The sequence below is a fragment of the Dipodomys ordii genome, unplaced genomic scaffold (assembly GCF_000151885.1).
Source record: "Dipodomys ordii isolate 6190 unplaced genomic scaffold, Dord_2.0 Scaffold237, whole genome shotgun sequence".
Lineage (NCBI taxonomy): Eukaryota > Metazoa > Chordata > Mammalia > Rodentia > Heteromyidae > Dipodomys > Dipodomys ordii.
In genome coordinates, this window is record NW_012267453.1 from 283,101 (window position 1) to 283,597 (window position 497).

At 46.3% G+C, this 497-nt stretch overlaps 1 gene segment (V, D, J or C); it reads left to right on the forward strand.

The window, feature by feature from the left end:
- Positions 1 to 342, forward strand: part of LOC106000741 — a 12,731-nt gene extending 12,389 nt beyond the window's left edge. The window contains 1 exon segment of the V gene segment in view: positions 6 to 342. Coding sequence covers positions 6 to 316 — 311 coding nt within the window.
- Positions 343 to 497: the final 155 nt, after the last annotated feature.

The following is a 497-nucleotide window of genomic DNA, read 5'->3' on the forward strand; positions in this document are numbered from 1 at the left end:
GCCAGATGCGAGGTGTGGCATCCAGATGACCCAGTCCCCATCCACCTTGTCTGCATCTGTAGGAGGCACAGCCACCATCACTTGCAGAGCCAGTGAAAACATTTATGGCTATTTAGCCTGGTACCAGCAGAAAATAGGGAAAGCCCCTAAACTCCTGATCTATGATAGTAGTACTTTGGCATCTGGTATTCCATCCAGGTTCAGTGGCAGTGGGTATGAAACAGAGTTCACTCTCACCGTCAGCAGTCTGCAGCCTGAAGATGTTGCCACTTATTATTGTCAACAGCATAGCAACTCTCCTCCCACAGTGATATAAGCCATGACAAAAACCTCTCAGGGTAACAGAAGTGAGAGTCTGAGCTGCCCCAGCTGCTCTTTCTGGTGCTTCCACCTGCTGACAGTGATGGTCACATATAGACAATATAGACCTGAAGAGTGTGAATTATGTCAACACCTGAGGTTCATAAAACAATAACACAAGTAATAGATATTCTAAG